The following is a 15646-nucleotide window of genomic DNA, read 5'->3' as shown; positions in this document are numbered from 1 at the left end:
CTTCTTGAAGGACGACTAAAATTCCTATCCGAAGTTTGGCACATAAAATAGGTGGGTAAATCCACCTCAAGATGGTTATGCCAGGGGAGTTGTCCTCCTGTTGAACACTGCTATTCATGTATACAACACAGAAGGGCCCTTCTTGCATCTCGCTGCAAATTTTGTGGAGAACATACCTCTTCAGTCTCTCTGGGTTCACAACAGTGGCTGCATATAATTTTAGAGCAGGAGTCTCACTTAACTGCCATATTAATCAAATAATACAGAAACCGGTTCTCTATCTTAAGAATTTCATATTAAGTTGTTTGGAGCTAGTTGGGAAGACTGAGATTCATAAATGGTGATTGAAAAGATATTTCAAGTGAAACTCAACTACACAGGATAAACAAGAGGTGCTTGTGTTGAAATTTATGCCAAAAAGATTAGATGTTTAAACTTGGTAAAGTAATGGAATTTAATCTAACAAGGTCATGAAACATTCCACGATAATCATTCAAAATTAACAGCTAAAGTTAAGTAATTTAATTTCAACGTTGCCTGAATTTCATTTAGTTCATCACAGTGAATGAATACTGTTTCAGCTGTTAATAAAAACCCTAAAAAGATGCAAAATCAAACAGAGAGAGAGAGAGAGCACGCACCAGGGTAGTACTTGCCGACGATACGGAGGATGGGATGTCCGTTCTTGTCGGAGCCCTGACGGCGGAGAAACTGCAACATATCGAGATCGAAGAAGTCTTCGTCGGGGGAGAGGTATTGAGAACAATCGTCCCAGCTGTCCTCTTCTTCTTCTTCTTCATGGTCTTTATGGGATAAGAAGGGTCTGGCGTCAACGGCGAGATCCGACGCCAGAACCACCACCGAGAAATCGTCGCCAGGCATCGCAGCCTTCGTGGGATTGGAGTGTTTGTTGAAGGTTTTGATATGATTTCAATGGACCAAACTGAGTCCGTATAAAATTACACTTTTATCCTCGTAATTTCTCCTCACTACTACTAATGTCATTACAAAAAGATTAAATTAATTATTTTTTTTTATAGATAACGGGACATTAAGCCCAAAAAAAAAAAATTAGATAAAAATTATTTCGAGGGTTACCTGTAAAATAATGCTTAAGTTAGCAAGGGTTTTAAGTAGGTTTTTAATATATTAGAACGTGAATATATTTGAAGATTATCAGTGTATTTATAGTAGAATTGATAACTATCTTTTTAGAGTAGTTCCACCTTTATTGTTAATTATCTCGAGAGTTTGTTGAGATCTATATTTAGGTGAAGATAGAAATAGTAGGAGAGATTCAAAAAGATAGTTAGTTATTTAGGATAAGTAGGGGTGAAAACAGGCCAGGTTTTGCTCTTAACAGGCCTGGCTTATATGTAATTGATTGGCCTGAACCTACCCTGCATCCTGCTATAAAGTACTAAGCATAGCCTGTTATTTAGTCTGGCCTGGCCTGAAGCCTGTTAAAAGGCCTGTTAATTTTTTTTACAAAAATAAAAATATTATTTTTAAAAAATATTTTTTAATAAACATAATATATATAAAATGTTATATTTAATATTTATAAGAATTTTTAAATTTTAAAGTATTTAAAATATACAAAATTATTTATAATTAAATATAGTAAATTTAAAATATCTCATTATTTTGTTAATAATAAAAAAATTATTTATATATATAATTATATATTAAAAGGCCCAGACAAGTCTGACAGGCCAGGCCAGACTAATTAGTAAGCTTGGGTCTAACCTATTAACATACTAAGACTTTTATAAGAGTCTGTGCCTATTTTATAACAAGCTAGGTCAGGCCAAACACAGGCTAGACTGCAGGCCTCTGGCAGGCCGCCTGACCTTTTTCCACCCCTAGGGATAAGTAAAGCTAAACTTTTTTGTCGTGTCCGACTTTTTAAGTTTTAAGAGGTGGGCTAAGTTTGGAGAGGCCATCCTTTTTTTCGATGGACCTTTTATTCTTGTTGAGTTTGACTTTATTTCTGGATCAAGATATAAATAAAAACTATCTTAAAAAATATATTTTTAATAAATCTCTTTCGTTTAGAAAACAACAAATAAATCACTTATCTTTTGTTAAAAACTAATTAAATCATTTTACCAAATTTAATTATAATAACCCTCAAACTTTTGCAAATGGATAACATATTGGTCTCTCTCATGTATAATTGTTAGAAACGGATTCGGTAATCAAATTGATTAAGCTATTAGATTATTTAGTTTCTTATTTAATTAGTAGGTCGTTGATTGATTCGGTCTTATTTAAATAAAAATATGAAATAGGAAAAAGTCTAAAATTAAAATTTGAAATTCATGTTTTCACTAATTTTTTTTCATTAATATTTTAACAATAATTAAGTCTCAAATTTAAAAAATAACTAATACAAAAATAAACATAAAATTAGTTAGTATTACTACAATAATATCTTCATTTGACACGTTAAAAATAATAATTTATAAACTATGTTCAATGAGATTACACACAATAGTATCTTAATTCTAAAAATAGTTATGTTTCGGATGGTGTTTATGATGAAGTCATCTTAAAATTTCATAAAAAAATTTTTCAATCAACTAAATAACTAACAGCAAAATTAATTAGAATCGTCACAATAGTAACAATTAATAATCAACAAAAAACCACTGCATATTCATGATCAGCATATACATATTCATAAACTGATTCAGCAATAAAAAAACCTTAGCATATTCAAAATTAGCAAAATCACTGCATATTCATATTCATAAATCAATTCAATATTTTTACCACGGTTATATTTTAATTAGCATCATAAATCAATCAACAGTAAAATTAATAGCAATAACACCAAGGAATCAACCACTAAAAACAATATATAGCATATAAAATATTAGAATAATTGAAAAAAAAATAAAATGGTTACCTGTTGTTGCTGTTGTTGCAAAGGCATAATCGATTCCGAAAGGTGGACGACGCACGACAGTGTGCAGGTAGCAATAACCACGGACGACGAGAGACGAGCAGCAACAACTACCTACAGAGACAGAAAAGAGGCGAAGAGAGATGTGGTGAGACGCGAGCAGGAAACAAAGTCGAGCAGAGAAGCGAGGAGGGACGACGAGATGGAGGCTAAGCGATGAAACAAGTAGGAAGCAGAACTTTTTGTTTTTGATATTAGAGTGGCAATGGTGTTTTTTTGAAATGTGGATTGTTAGGGCGTTATTCTCAAATGTGGAATCGTTTAATTAGAGAAGTAGAAATCAGACCGTCTAATTTGTTAGAGGTACAGAAATTGGACCATCCGATTTGTAGAAGTACAGAAATCGGACCGGCAAATTTGTGTTAAAAAATTAAAAAAATTTGAGGTAAAAAAATCGGACCCTCCAATTTGTGTACTTTTCACAATTTAAAAAAAATACCAAAATTACAATATTAGGGTATATCACTCCTTTTATTTTCATATAAAAAAAAGCTATAGGAAGCACAGCTTGAGCAGACGTGGAGGCGAAAGACGCATGAACAACAGAACTCAAGTGGAGAAAAGAGGCCAGATGCAAACACACGACGCAGGGGATCCGACTAGAGGCGCGGTAAAAAGCATGTAGTGACGGTGAATCGAGATGAGCTGCCAGCTCTACTTCTATATCGGGTGTGTGACGTTAGAGACTATAAAGAGCTGGAGTTGGGTTGGGGTTCCAGATTCAGCTAGTTTTTTTTTCCTAAACTAAAATTTCAAAACAACACCGTTTGGAGTAGAAAGAAAAAAAAATACTGAAACTGGTCCAAATTTTTCAAATCTACTACCAATTCACCAGTTTTTGAAAAGTTTGTCTGAATTAAACAGATTCTCATATGTTTTATTTATGGGAATGTCTTCGGTGGGAAAAGTATAATCAAGACCTTGATGGACCAGATAAAAAGATGCCAATTCAATGGCCAGGATTTCATCCGTACAGAAGTTCTTGAAAATTATTTTTTTGACCCAAAACTTGATGAAATTGCAGACCGGTTCAGCTTGGTCTGGTTCGATTTCAGTTATAAAACCCGATTTTTACGTTTTTTGGACAAAATGGGCCACCTTTTTTTGTTCATTATAATCTTTAGAACGTGGGCTACCCTCTCTCTCCCCCCCCCACCCAAAATATGTGTAAAACAAAACCCAGACCCCAAAAAACACCCATAATTGTGATCGACATTCTAATGGTCATCATTCTCAGTGCGGCGATGAAATGGAGACGAGATTTGGCGAGCTTTCGGTGCAACAGAAAGCCACTTAAGGAGAGTTCCATATGCTCAGCAAAGAAAGTCGTTGCCAATGTGAGGGTTCGAGGATGTATGAATGAATGGCGGAGGTGTCTGACGGTCTTCAACAGTGGCGACGGCACCTAGTGAATGTTGCAGATCTTCGAAGGATCCGAAAATGGGTATACGATGGGAGTTAGGAAACAGGATACAACCATTTTGAAGACACAACGACAGGATGATGCTACCATCACGCGAAATGGTGTTGCCAAGAAGAGGTCCATAAGACAGCGGTAATGGATGCGGAAAGGGAGATACAACCCCCGCATGGAGGAAGGGAATTTGGTTGGGGATGGTGGAGATGTTGGTTTCGAGTCGGGTTCTCGTAATGGGCCCAGAGCCCTCTTGAAAAAAAAAATCCAGATACGATTCCATATTTTGATAATATTACCAAAACTCTCCTCTACAACTAGTCTAGTAGCACGTCTACATGGACATGTATTTGGAAAAGGGTGTTGCAGATGGAAATAATTTTATATACAACCGCAACTGATTTTAAGATTAACGTTAATGTGGCACTTGGTGTAATGAGTAATATGAATGTCATCACAAACCCTCATGGACCTACTTACTGGAGCTGCTTGCGCTCAAGACCTCGTGGACACAGTTGCAGCTCCGACAGTGCTTAGTCTGGTCCCTACCCCTGATATTTTCGGTAACGTCTCTCAACTCTGTGTGTCCCATGGCAAGCGTTGTTTTCGGTCACGTTTTCGACTGCTTTATGACTGGAACCTCTCACATGCACAGGAATTTGTTTTGTTCGAGGACATAGACGACGTACAGCTGATGGACTACTTCCGCGGGACATGGCTACCAAGGCCGGACTCCCTGAAATATGTAGGCATTAATATAGTGCACAAAGAAAAAAAAGTATAAAAAAAATGAAACAAAAAACAAAAGAAAATATAAAATTTTTTACTGTTATTACTCATCCCTAGTTGAAATGCTAACTCCTGCCCCCATTCCAGATATATGTCCAGATGAAGGACGTTATCCAATCACAAAGGAGGATCACTATTACCTTATGGCCGTGGATGTCTCTAGTCGCTGGATTTGGATATTCGATAGCTTCCCAATGATGGACACTCACATGGGAAGAAAGTATACGGTTAAATCCGTGGTACATAAAACTTCATCACGTTTTCCTGTGTAGTATTCATCGTCACCATAATATCCCGAGAACTCTAATACTCAGCTTGTGGTGTATGTGTGTTGGGATAGTCTAGTTTTCTAGCAGCGAAGTATTGCAATGGTGGGCCTGATATCTGCTATGATGACTTTGACCTAAGCTCTGGATATGCTTAGTAGTGACTGCCGCTAAAGGTCATTGACCCAGCATGATTTAGTCACACAAAAAATTTCGTGATTACCTTTGCCTCTGTTGGCTTAGGCCGCATCACGTTTAGTTTAAAAAATAGAAGAAAAAAAACCCACAACGGGACCTGTTTCTGGTCGGGCTGGTGGGGGGATCTTTTTTCGGGAAGGGTTTTGGCAATAGGGGAAGACTCATACCCCTTAAAAAAAGGAAAAAAAAATCATCATTTTCTCCCGTGTTATCTCCGTCCATTTTGCAGGCCAGGGTTTTGGACAGGATCTTCACCACCATGATCCCGGACATCGACGTCCTAGGAAAAAATCCCTCCCTATTTGAGTGGAATCCGGACTTCGTCCTGGGGTCCCGAATCAGAACAACTGGGATGAATTCATTTGTAAGGCATTAACCATAAGTTGATATAGTAATATTTTTGGGTATTGACAAAAAGTTACCTTTTCTGTTTTCAGTTGTGACCGCTGGAAAAAGCTACAAGGACAAGCTGCGGATGCTGTTGTGGCTTCAAATGGAGTAGTTGTTCACAACCAACCCTGTTCCATAGAGGAAGGTAGTAACTAATCTTTCGCCACGCTATTTGCATGTCAGAACGATTCCCGTTGTGTAAATATTTCTTACTAAATCGATCCATGATTATGATCTTTTCTCGTGTTGCAGAGCATAGACCAGTTATCCGACAAGATCCGAATTGACACTGTATTGGCCATTGTGAACAAACATTTCAATGAGCTCCGAGATGATATTAGGTAGCAGATTGAGGTGGATTGGAATAGCCGTAGGGCGATGGCCGCCGTGCTGCCATGACCCAGTTAATTTGTGCGCTTCGTTTTGAACAAGATGGGCTGTTCATGCCCCCTTTTGTCGAGGTAAGGGTATGCCGTCACTTTGAAGTGGTAATAAAGCATCGCTGAACAAGAATCCACTTCGATGTTATAGCTACTTGGCCAACCTTTTTAAATGTTTTTGATGTCTTGACAATGAACTAAACATTATTTTGTTGCATGCATATGACCCTGTTAATTTGTAAACTTTGTTTTGAACATGATGGGCTATTCATGCCCCCCTTTTGTCGAGGTAAGGGTCTGCCATCACTTTGAAGTGGTAACAAAGCATCACTGAACAAGACTCCACTTCGACGTTATAGCTAACCGGCCAACCTTTTTAATTTTTTTTGATGTCCTCACAATGAACTACTATGCATTTTGTTGCACGCATATGCACACTTCATACCATGAGCCGACCTTGTTGAAAATATAACGACCGTGATAGGGATGCTAAATTAGTGTGGGTTACCTTTTATTTTTTTATTCATGTGTCTGGCAATGGATTCCGTAATAAACATCACTAGTTTACTTGTCAAGGTGACTTCGTAGCCAATTTCACACAATTCAATTGTTTTGTTTTTTGACTGGGATACAACACCTCAACAAAACCCAAATGATGCCATAATCTTCAAACCGAACGACCTACGATGGTACAGAAAAAACAAAAAGGGTCATGCACTTACACGCCCATTTTTGTTTAGTGACCCCTGAATCCCCGCACGGCCTCGCACGAGAACGAAACAACCCGAAGACTTACGCACATTACACACTAACTGACGTCCCCAACCCCAATGTCCTCCCCTACCGTGCAATTGAATCCCGTAGTGTGCCACTTTAGAGGGGTTACACGACGATCGCATAGTGTGCCACAATACAGGTGTTAAACGCACTCGTTGGATAATGTAAAATGACCCAATACTGTGTAATGCCCGACAACATTCGGCATACATGGACGGAGATCACCGGTGTATATGAATGTCATCACAGACGCCATTTCGTGATCAACATCGAGCAACCAACTAACTCACAACCATATATGTTTGTAGTTTTTATAAAGCAACAATTTCTAGGGATAAGGCTTGCTTCGCAGTTGCTTAACCACTTGACTCGTTTTACATCAGCATAACGTTTTTAAGTATTCTAACACAACAACAACTAGTCTTTACAGCCCTAAACCCACACAGATAGGAGGCACACAGCACAAGCTGCGTTACCTATGTAGTTATGGTTTTTGTAAAATAATCCTACAGATACAGAACGAACCTCACAACTCATAACATATGCATACATCCAGCCGGATGTCAGGTCAACATGTGGAATACGCAGCAGCTAGGGCTGGGCAAAAAAAAATCCAAATCTTGGATTTTAAACCCAATTCAAACCAAACCATTTTAAAAAACCAATTTTTTTTTTTTTTTTTTAAAATCCAAACCACATTGCATCAATTTTATGGTTTGGTTTTTTAATCCAAACCATTTAACAAACTTAAATTCAGATCCAGATCCAAATCCGAATTAGGATCCAAATTTGGAAAAACCCTAATTCGATGAACTAGTTCACAGTTCACACTACGCACAAATCAACTGTAGCGTCGCGCTTCTCCTTCAACTGTGGTGCCTTCTTCTTTGGCGCTTCTCCTTTCTCGTTTGCTGTTGTCATTCTTTGGTTTCACCGTCTCCGTCTCGCCGATTTACCGCCACAGGTGTGGGCTTTTTATTTGTCTCTGGTCATGATTCTTGCCATTAGGTCACAGCGTTTTACCTCTGCTCGTTCTTTTTCTAGAGGAATTTCAGGCTGTCGTGTCTGCTTTTGCAATTGATTGCATTGCAGATTTTGTTTTTGCACCCAGGAGCACAACAAAATTCGTGAAACTGAACCATAACAAGCAGTTCCAGCACAAGCAGAACAAGCAGTAGCCCCTGTTCTAGTTCTCTGCTTCCAGGTTTTGTCCATTTTCCTTTTTATTTTTATTAAGTTTGATTAATTTTAGTTAATTAGTTGATTTTGGTTAATTTGCTTAGTTAGATTAGTTGCTATTAGTTGATTATAAATGGTTAGGTTAGGATGATTTTGAATAGAATAACTAATTATCCAAATTTAGAAATAGAATAACTAATTATTCTCAAATCTCATTTAATATTCATAATTATCATACTATTATTATATTCTTGGTGCTAGCAAAGAATATAATAATATTCTATTTTGAATTAATATAATTATTTATTTGATCAAATCAAAATAATAATTAAATAATTCTATAGCAAAAATTAGAACACTCCTCAACGACCCGATAGTATGAAATAATATATTTTTACTAAGAACCTTAGAAGAACAAAGTATAATTCCTTCCATCTTTCCGGCTTTTGGTTAACTCTTAGAGTATGGTTTAATTGTCAAACTCTAACTTGTTACCATTATTATAATGAACTGTGAATGGCTTAAAAAACTCATTTCTTCATTCATTCAATCTCCTTGGCCAAGGTTTTATTCGTCTCAATCATTATAATCATAGAGTTCAAACTCTTTACCGAGAGTTGCCAGATTCCTTATTGACTAATCATTAATTCTACAAGTCTTTAAATCATACCCAATATTCATTCAACTAGCACCCTAGGGTATTAGGTGTCTGGAATCAAAATTTAATAAATACATTGTTAATTATTATGATAGTCGCAGGTCAAAGAAAACTCTATTACCATGTTCATTTTGAGAATATCCTATTGACAAATATGTGGTAATTATAACCATTAGGAATTCTCAAAGTGAGTCAGTTCAATGGTCATATCTCTATATGCATCATTTATATATATAATTTAATAAAAGAGATCTATTAATCTTCATCCAACGAAAACTATTATATATATTGATCTTTTCAGATTATAATGTCCTTTTAATAATCCTATGACTAAGAACAATTTAGATTAAATTATAAAAGATTTATCTCTCAATATTATGATCACTATCACAATGATAAATTTGTAAATTTAATCAAGGACTTTTTTATATAAACATTTTAATATAATAATAACAAATTATTTGACACATGATTGATTGGATTGTAGTTATACTACTTATTCCCAAAAATTTTCTTACTTGCACGAGAGCCAATCATGATAGATTGGATCTTGGGCATACTATTATCTCAATAATCTCCCACTTGCACTAGAGCTAATCAATCATGTGTATAATTTTTCAATGCACATTTGTGTTTATCAAAACTCTTTTGACCTTAAACACCTTATCTCTTGAGCATATGTGCTTGACCTTTTACAAAATATGCCTAGTACATAATAAATATCACATTTTCTCAAAACATGAAATCTCCCACTACAATAGTGCATAGTTTTATTTTAAGGACAATCTTTATTGAACATGATTATAAAAAAAATTTGGGTAAAGTAATAAATTGGTCCCCTAGGTTTGGGCGTAATTCTGTTTTGGTCCTTAAGGTTTAAAGTGTTCTATTTGAATCCAAAAAAGTTTCGTTTAGCATCAATTTAGTCCTTGTTATGTAGGACATTTTGTTAATTATTTAATTTTGACCTCACTGTAGGACTAAATTGATGCTAAATGAAACTTTTTTGGATTCAAATAGAATACTTTAAACCTTTAGGACCAAAACAGAATTACGCCCAAACCTAGAGGACCAATTTAGTACTTTACCCAAAAAAAATCTAAGTAACCATTAGATCTATCTTTATAGAATTGCATTATTATACAAATAGGTTACTTTTAAAAAAATTAGTTTAACGATCAAACATTTTATACTTTCAAAGTATATCCTCTATTTATTCACCTTATCTTCCTTTGGGAGGGAATTCCTTTTTCTTAAAAAAAGAGTTCAACCTCTTATCACAAACACTTTGTCTTAAGAAGGGTGATAGAAATAATACTCATTATTTCTGTAGAGTAACTAATAAATCTTATTTATCAGACTTACTTTCAATTCTATTGTTATGCAATCTCTTAACACATATAAGATATCTTCAAACTCTAATGTTCTTGAATTTTGGCTTATGTCCTTTCCCACATCTCATATGGATTTAAAATTGACTTAGTGAAAACTTTGTTAATTTAACCACGTTTCTAAAACGTAATCCAAATATTTAACGAAAGATTAGCAGCTGAATCAAATTACTTGTTTCTTAAACATAATGAAGTACATGAAGTACTAGTATTTGTACATTGAGAGAATCTCATTCTCTAGTCAATAGAATATCAATTAGATATTAGATATTTTACTTTAAGCTCTTATAATAAAAATACTCAATATCTTTATTATTAGTCAAACTAACATTTAAGAGCAATTTTGATTTGCATCCTCAATAATCATATTAAGGCCAATTATAAATTGTTTGTAATAAAATAAATCTCAAAAAATGCTTGCAAGAACAATTTTCGCAAAAGCCATTTACCTAATGGCATTTCAACTTCTAAAGTTGTTTAATTCAAAATATATTGCCCAATACTTCCACTAATTTAAATAAAATCTTTGATAGTCGTACTATCTTGCTTTGGGCATCATACATCTTCTCAAGATGTTTAATAATAAATAGTAGGTTGTCTTTGAAATTGGAACTCATGGTTGTCAAAACAACCCATGTTGCATTAAATTAAAGCAATATTCCAAATTCTTCACAACTTCTAACAATTCCATAACCAAATTTATTGGAAAATATTATTTCAATAGGATTGTCATCTCAATGATAACCTCTTAGAAAAACAATTTTAAATTGTAGCCAATACATTACTTTCAAGTATGCCACACAAAAATTGGCATATTTAAAAATTTTAAATATGAAAGTAAATTAAGAAATCTATATTTCTGTTAAAATTATTTAGAATCATGAATGATTACCTTGGTTGTCAAGTTGTTACTCATACCTATTCCAAATAAATATGATTAAATTGTATCACATACAATTATAATCCCAAATAATTATCTGATTGTCAGACAATTATTTAACTGAATTATATTTTATACTCTTAGATTGTCTAGATTCAAATATAAAATTAATTCTCCTTATACATCATCGTATGCATAAATAAATTCTATCTTTGAGTATAAGTTTTCTGGTTATCAAGTTGCTCCTTGTAAATAAGAGAATTTTTTTTGTTTTGGCAATCTCCTAAATTTTAGGATTCATCTCTATTATTAGAGAATTTTTATCAGTACTCATAGATTAAATTTTATACTCCCACGATGTCTAGATAAAAATATAAATTATATCCATAATACATTAAATGTATATACTAATTATAATCTTGAAAATAAAGCTCCTAGTTGTCAGACTGATCTTTATAATCAAAAACATTAAAAAAATTAATTTCTAAAATTATAGTGTCCAAAATGCAACAATCAAATCAAAATTTGATTTTTAATAGAGTAACGTTTAACCTTATAGAACTATCAAATCAAATTTGACATTCTCAATATAGTGAAGAGGAGCTCAAGGTAGAACAGAAAGAATTTCTTCTAGTGCTGGATAACTTTGACAAGAAAAGGGAAATGAAGGAGGAGGAACTGAAGGATCTTTCAAAGAAAATTGCTAAGTGTACAAAGGAACTTAAGACCAAAGTGGGAGAGATTGATGCAATGAAGAAACTGATTGATGCCGAAGCTGAGAAGTTGCAATTAGAAAATAGGAAGTTACTTAAGGTAATTTCATTAAATGGATATCATCATGTTCAGTTGAAGGAGCTTCAGTCCAAAGAAAAGGAATTTGCAGCACGGGTGGAAGAGCTCGAATCAAATGAGAAGCAATATGAAGAACGAGTGAATGAACTTGAGTCAGAAAATAGACGAATTGAAGGCAAAGTGAAGGAGATCCAGTTAAGAGAGGAGGAACATAAAAGGCAAGTGGAGGAGTTTGTTTTAAAGAAGGTGAATTTTGACTGCAAATTAAATGAGCTTGATTCGAAAGAGAAGCACTATGAAGAACGAGTGAAGAAGCTCAATTCAGTGAAGAGTCAATTTGAAGGCAAAGTGAAAGAGCTCCAATCAAGAGAGAAAGAACTTTAAAGCCAAGTGGAGGAGTTTGCCTTAAAAAAGGAACATTTTGATTACAAGTTTGTAGGATTACCATGTGTTCATAACACGCAGCGGAAGACAAGAAAGTAATCCTTAAAGATCTATTTTTGTGCTTAAACTTTCCAATAATAATATATAGATCAGATCTAAATACCTTTAGACGTTTTAGTAAAAACTTTATTCTTCGATTGTACAAAGGCGCTATACGTATCCACACCGAGACCAACTTTTGCTGTCAACTCCTTGACCAATGGACATCTGATCTAAATTGAGAAACCTCTTGTAACTCTTTACATGCCATAAAATTCTTCTCCAAGAATTAGGAGATAAAGGAATAAAACTCATATTTTTATTCTCTTCTATTTCCTGTACTCTTGGCATACATATATATAGTATGATATTTGTTATTGATTTTAAATTTGAATCTCAATTCAAATTTAAATCTTATCTTAAAATTCTAAATCTGAATCCTTCAAATTTATGAATCATATCATAACTCAATTTGAAACAGAATTAGTTAGAATTTCATCCAAATTTAGAAATAGAATAACTAATTATTCTCAAATCTCATTTAATATTCTCAATTATCATACTATTATTATATTATTAGTGCTAGCAAAGATAATAATAATATTCAAGTTTGAATTAATATAATTATTTATTTGATCAAATCAAAATAATAATTAAATAATTCTATAGCAAAGATTAAAACACTCGTTAGTGTGTGACTCATAGGTTCAATACTAAGCGGGTAGTAAATTAGTCATACTAAATTTACTAATCAAGGTTGGCGTCAAGCAACACTCCTCAACGACCTAATAGTATGAAGTAATATATTTTTATTAAGAACCTTAGAAGAACAAAGTATAGTTCCTTCCATCTTTTCGACTCTTGGTTAACCCTCAAACTCTAACTTGTTATCATTATTATAATGAACTGTGAATGACCTAAGAAACTCATTTCTTCCTTCATTCAATCTCCTTGCCCAATGTTTTATTCGTCTCAATCATTGTAATCATAGAGCTCAAACTCTTTACGGAGAGTTGACGGATTCTTTATTGACTAATCATTAATTCTACAAGTATTTAAATCATACCCAATATCCATTCAACTAGCACCCTAGGATATTAGGTGTCTGGAATCAAAGTATAATAAATACATTGTTAATTATTATGATAGTCGCAGGTTAAAGAAAACTCTATTACCATGTTCATCTTGGTAATATCCTATTTACAAATATGCGGTAATTATAACCATTAGGAATTCTCAAAGTGGGTCAGTTTAATGGTCATGTCTCTATATGCACCATCTATATATATAATTTAATAAAAGAATGTTCATTTTCTAAAATTTACCATTTATATTATTAAAATTTTAACCAAATCATCAAGATAAGAGAAAAGAAATTTTAATAAGAGAATATTAATTTAGAAGTCTTTTGAAAAAGTGTATACTTTTTATTAAGCGTTTAAGTTTGTAATTTAAAGTGCGTATTATTTTTTTGAAAATTATATTATACTTAGGTATTTATTATTTGAAATTAAATCATATTAAATTCACAAATCATGAGTTGTTCGTACAATAACTTTATACTTGATTCAGCCGGTTTTAAATCTATAGTCTTTTATAAATATGAGACTTTCTTTTCTTGATTGCATTCATCATATTATTCTTAGTTTATCTATGTATATAAATAATAAATATTGATAATAATTATCTAATATAGTTGTGAGCAATAATAGTTCCTGATTGCATTATTTTATATTATTCTTTGGCTTCAATATGGAATTTGCACTTGTACAATGGAGTAGTTGTGAGCAGTAGTGGAATATAAGTATTATATATATAAAAAAGAGTAAAGTATCGTTTTTGTTCTAATGTTTGTGGTAAGTTTTAAAGTTGTCCCTAACATTTTAATTGTTCTATTTAAGTCTCTAATGTTTCAAAATTGACTCAATATTGTCCTGCAAAAAATAAATTTATGTAGATACAATTAAAATGAAAATAATGTGATTAAGTGTAATTTATTTAGATGTAATTAAAAAAATAATTGAATACTATATACAGTAAAAAATTAATATTATTGAAACATAAAATTAAATTAAAATTTATTAAAAGATCAAATTAAATTAAAATTTATTTTTATGTATTGTTTTTATCCCTAACGTTTTAGTCATATTTAAGTCCCTAACGTGTCAAAATCGTCTCAATTTTGTCCAGCCGTCAATTCTATTAACGGATCCGGTAGGACAACATTGAATCAATTTTGAAACGTTAGGAATAACTTTTAAGACTTACCCAAAACGTTAGAAACAAAAACGATACTTTATTTTATAAAAAAAATGACTTTAATTTTAACCATATTTACATAACATAATATATCTTCAATCTTGTATTAATGGTGATCCATGAAAACGACAAATTGAGGTGGTCATCGAAATTATGGAGCATGCACTATAATATAGTATATACACACATGAATACAACACCAACAATAACGGTGCATCACCCCAATGACACCAAAGAGAATGGTGCAATATCTTCTCTTTTTTTATTGTAATTATTGATGGGTATGAATGCTAGGCAAATTAATTAGTCCTGCAAAATATAACATTTTTGCCGTCACAAAAATAAATATAAAATTTCTTTGTGAAAATATTATGAATTCTAATTTTTAACGTTTTTTTAAGTTTAGGTCTAGACTAGACTTTTGAAGATGTTTTATTTCAAAAATCTCTCAAAATTATAATAATTTAACCTAAACTATTCAAGGATTGAACTTATTTATTTATTAATGGAAACATTTTGGTCTCGGTTGAAACAAACTTTTTATAGGAAATAAAACCAAATATTATGAAATAACATATTTTAGATTTGTTAATATCATATACATTTGATAAATAAAAATATAAATGAACGTCTATTGATAAAGTAAGAGTTATATATACTTATATTCGACTATACAGTAACAAAATAAAAAAAAAATCTTAATGTTAATTTGTTTGGATTTATTTTTAAAACAAAAATACAGATATAATAGTCACACAAATTACGTTTGGTCGTAAAAATAGGAATAAAACCGCAAAAATTTTCTATAAAAAAAAATGCATCTCTATTCCTTATCTTTGCCCTTCACCTCTATAATTTCTGCAATCTAACTAACCGCAA

General features: G+C 32.8%; 1 protein-coding gene across 1 annotated transcript in view; it reads right to left on the bottom strand.

Moving 5' to 3' along the window:
* The window catches only part of LOC107645550 (ganglioside-induced differentiation-associated protein 2), a 2171-nt gene extending 1179 nt beyond the window's left edge, over positions 1 to 992 (bottom strand). The window contains exons 1-2 of the mRNA XM_016349606.2: positions 642 to 992; positions 47 to 207 (exon numbers count right to left, since the gene is read on the bottom strand). Of these exons, the coding sequence (XP_016205092.1) occupies positions 47 to 207; positions 642 to 882 (402 nt within the window). The 5' untranslated portion in view covers positions 883 to 992. The remainder of the gene's footprint in view (positions 1 to 46; positions 208 to 641) is intronic.

This window comes from Arachis ipaensis, chromosome B06, assembly GCF_000816755.2.
Source record: "Arachis ipaensis cultivar K30076 chromosome B06, Araip1.1, whole genome shotgun sequence".
Classification (NCBI taxonomy): domain Eukaryota; kingdom Viridiplantae; phylum Streptophyta; class Magnoliopsida; order Fabales; family Fabaceae; genus Arachis; species Arachis ipaensis.
Note: the sequence above shows the minus strand (reverse complement) of the source record. Positions and strands in the feature narration are given on the sequence as shown.